At 41.4% G+C, this 3,978-nt stretch overlaps 1 protein-coding gene across 1 annotated transcript in view; it reads right to left on the reverse strand.

Moving 5' to 3' along the window:
* Window positions 1-484: 484 nt before the first annotated feature.
* Window positions 485-3,978, reverse strand: part of LOC114923733 (pre-mRNA-splicing factor ATP-dependent RNA helicase DHX16-like) — a gene marked incomplete at both ends in the record, with an annotated part of 5,422 nt that continues 1,928 nt past the window's right edge. Inside the window, 3 exons of the mRNA XM_029287078.1 lie at window positions 485-638; window positions 2,977-3,129; window positions 3,225-3,323. Coding sequence (XP_029142911.1) covers window positions 485-638; window positions 2,977-3,129; window positions 3,225-3,323 — 406 coding nt within the window. The remainder of the gene's footprint in view (window positions 639-2,976; window positions 3,130-3,224; window positions 3,324-3,978) is intronic.

Consider the following 3,978-nt stretch of genomic DNA (forward strand, 5'->3'; position numbering starts at 1 on the left):
CAAACTTGGCCCTTTTATGACTTGTGGACTTCAACTCCCAGAATTCCTCAGCCAGCGTGCCTGGCTGAGGAATTCTGGGAGTTGAAGTCCACAAGTCATAAAAGAGCCAAGTTTGAAGACCCCTGGTCTATATATTATGTGTGCTTTCTAACTATTTTCCTTAAGACACCTGCAGGGTTACAGCTTCACCACTGGTGGGTTGGTGAATACCATTACATGGATGCGTTATATTATAAAAGTGATTTCTGCCCATCTTCATAGCTTTACAGAATCATAAATCCCTGATAATTTTTCATTGTCTTGTGATTTATTTTTTAACAGTTTCCAGATTAACTACATTCTTAACAAATTACTTCCTGCAAAACATTAACACCAACGTGAATAAGGGAACCAGATTAAATGAGAGCTTCAGATAACTTTGAAGACATTCAAGCTCAGCAAATGAGACAGGTTGGATGGGGAAGGGAATGGGGAAGTGAAGTACTGAAAGCAGATACCCGAGAACAGGGGGTAACAATAAGTGACTCCATGCCCGTGCGAGCGTTGTAACTCTTCTGTTTGCAAAACCCAGGGTCAATCACATAAATTATGCCATCTATGGTCAGTGATGTCTCTGCTATGTTTGTGGCCACGACAACCTGAGGAGAAAAGAGATACTCATAACTGATTGTGTAAGGCTGCTACTTCTCATAACCTAAACTTCACTATAAATGTTTTAAGTTATAGTACCCTGTAATTCCAGGAGATGAAGGGTCCTCAGAGCAGAAGTTAATATTTTTTTGATCATGGCATCTACTCCTTGGAAAGATGTTTTAACCATGGCAGCTTGAAGGCTGGGGAATTCTGGGAATTGAAGTCCACACATCTTCAAGGTGCCAAGGTTGAGAAATGCTGTTCTAGGAGCTTGATGAGGGTCTCCTGAAAGGTAGCAAAGACCCCACTGTTCAGTAGGGCCTTTGGGGAGGACCTATGTGCTAGCTGGAATGTGATTCTCTTAGCTAATTTATTTGCTGTCATATATCGTTTTGTAGCTTATTTATATATTGCACATTTTTTTTACCATGGATGTTTTCAATTTGTTTTTACACTTTTTTTCAAGTCGCCATGATTCTAATAGATTTGGCAACATCCAAATTGACTATTCAAACAAATAAATAATATGTAGAATACAACATTAACTAATGAAGAAGATCCAGCTGTAACCCTGATTTCTTCATTAAAAACATTATATGGAAGAAGTCTCTGAAGGATCTCTGCCTAAGAATTTGCTAATACAAATAAAAAATACTATATGGAGAAATGGCATAGGTCTCGGTAAAGCAGCTTCAAATATATTTACTACAAAGGCAAAAAATCTGATTGTCTTGGTTCCTTTTCTTTCATGTTGTAATTGACTTTCTGATTTTTTTTTTCCTTCCTTAAATCCAGGACAGTCAGTAAAGTGTGTTAGGCCAATTACATTCCTACATTACTGACTTCAGACAAGATGAAGAAAGAAGAGTTAGGCCAGGGGTAGGCAACTTTGGCTCTTTTATGACTCGTGGACTTCAACTCCCAGAATTCCTGAGCCAGCCATGCTGAGGGGAAAGGGAGAGGTTTCCAAGCTGAGCCATGCTGGCTCAGGAATTCTGGGAGTTGAAGTCCACGAGTCATAAAATAGCCAAGGTTGCCTACCCCTGAGTTAGGGGAAAGCAACAGCTGATTAAGTACACACTGAACCAAATGCTGCAGCTGTTGGAAGGTGATCACTCACCTATCTGTGTCAAGACAAAATGTTGCACCTATATTCAAAGGCAATTTTGAAAAGGCTAATGTCAAATGTCAGAACTGCTAAAATTTTTCTGCCTGTAGGGCTTTTTCAAAAATTCTTTCCTCTAGGGAGGTTAGAGGTTATGAGATATATTTTGTGCAAGAGTTGTGCATATATTGGGCTTTCTTTTGTTGACTGGCAGCCAATAGGCAAATGAAAATGCATTATGCAATGTGTACATTTCATAAGCATCGTTAATAATACTGTTGAGCTTTCAGACTGCAGGTTGTAAAATACATATTCAATTGGCTTTTATTTCTTTGTTGTGCATGCTCTGTTGATGCTGAATTTTCTACATGTCAATTGCAAAAACAGTATGTTTCTTTGCCAAGTATTCCTGGCAGGCTGCAAATACAGAAATGGGCATATTCTTGGACAATATGAAGAGTCAAGAGCTAGAAATGTGGTTTTGTTTTTACTGTTGTTGTTTGTGGTTTCCTATCGAATGCTGTATACAGTATTGCTCTTTATTGAGTGTCTGTGATAGTTGGTGTAGGGCAGGAGTAGGCAACCTTGGCTCTTTTATGACTCGTGGACTTCAACTCCCAGAATTCCTGAGCCAGCATGGCTCAGCTTGGAAACCTCTCCCTTTCCCCTCAGCATGGCTGGCTCAGGAATTCTGGGAGTTGAAGTCCACGAGTCATAAAAGAGCCAAGGTTCCCTACCCTTGGTGTAGGGAGACAGATAACAGCAGGCTTTAAAGATATCACTTCAATTTTTTTTTTAAAAAAATCATCCCATTTTTCCTCTGTAGGTAGAGAATTAGGTAGCAGTCAGCAAGCATTACCACACCATCATAAGAAGACACTTGTTTTGCATTCCTATTGTCTCTACAGTGAAATATTTGAAATGTTCAACAAATAAAACATGCAACACTTGAGGAATTCAGAATGTGTTCTGTTATATTGCCAACCTGGCTGTTTTACCTCATTCTCAAAACAAAACCTCTTCTCCTTTTTGTGCAACACCCCTAATATTCATTTTCTTTCAACGACCTACAATTTCCAAACATCTCAAATGCAAATCTCTAAATCAGGGTCTCCAAACTTGGCAACTTTTAAGCCTTGTGGACTTCAACTTCCAGAATTCCTCAGCCAGCCACGCTGCACGGTTTGGCCTCAAACAGCCAGACCTTCCTTTCCTGCTTTGCACAATCAGTTTTTTACCTTTCGGGCCCCTGGTGGGGTCGGCTCAAAGATCTTGGCTTGCATGTCGGAGGGCAGATTAGCATAAATTGGGAGGACCACAAGTTCTGCAATTTTGGAGCCCAAGCGCCGGCAACGATCCTGTAACATCTCACAGCAGGCTTCAATTTCTTCCTGCCAACAGAAAGAGAAGTTAAGCTCTACTTATTATAGTAAAATATTGATTAAATAATGGCAGAGTGAATTAGGAGAAAACACCCAAGAGTTACCTGGCCAGTCAGAAACACAAGGATGTCCCCTCGGGGCTGGGTGACATGAATCTGCAGCACCGACACCACACAGGCTTCCAGATAATCAGCCTCTGGGGCCTAGAGGGAAGAGGCAGAGGGAGGAGAATCAAAGTACAGGTAGTCCTCAGTTAATGACCATTAGCAACCATTCAAAATTATGGCAGTGCTGAACAAATGATAGTTACACCTAGTCCCCAAAGTTACAGCATGTGAGTAGCTATAACTGCACTTGATCAACATCTGAGTGTTTAGTGGGTTGCCCAGAGGCACCACAACTTTCCCTATCTATCTTCCTCTTCATCTCTGTCCTTTTGGCGGCTCGCACACCACTGCCTCAACCTGCCATCCCCAGCTGACCTTCGCCATCTTCTTCCTCCCACTGTTGACGAGACAGGCCTGATCTGGCCCTTCATGAGGCAGCTGTTGGCTGCATCGGGCCTTCTTCCCAAGGCGGCAAGCACCATTCTCCAAATCACGTGTGGCCTTCAAGTGAGGCTTTCAAGCTTTCCAAAGCCTTACAAGAAGGCTACATGCAATTTGGACAAGGGTGCGTAGGATTTGGACGAAGAAGAAGAAGAAGAAGAAGAAGAAGAAGAAGAAGAAGAAGAAGAAGAAGAAGAAGAAGAAGAAGAAGAAGAAGAAGAAGAAGAAGAAGAAGAAGAAGAAGAAGAAGAAGAAGGAGAAGAAGAAGAAGAAGAAGAAGCAGAAGAAGAAGAAGAAGAAGAAGAAGAAG

This window comes from Protobothrops mucrosquamatus, unplaced genomic scaffold, assembly GCF_001527695.2.
Source record: "Protobothrops mucrosquamatus isolate PMUCROS unplaced genomic scaffold, P.Mucros_1.0 scaffold9551, whole genome shotgun sequence".
Classification (NCBI taxonomy): Eukaryota; Metazoa; Chordata; class Lepidosauria; order Squamata; family Viperidae; genus Protobothrops; species Protobothrops mucrosquamatus.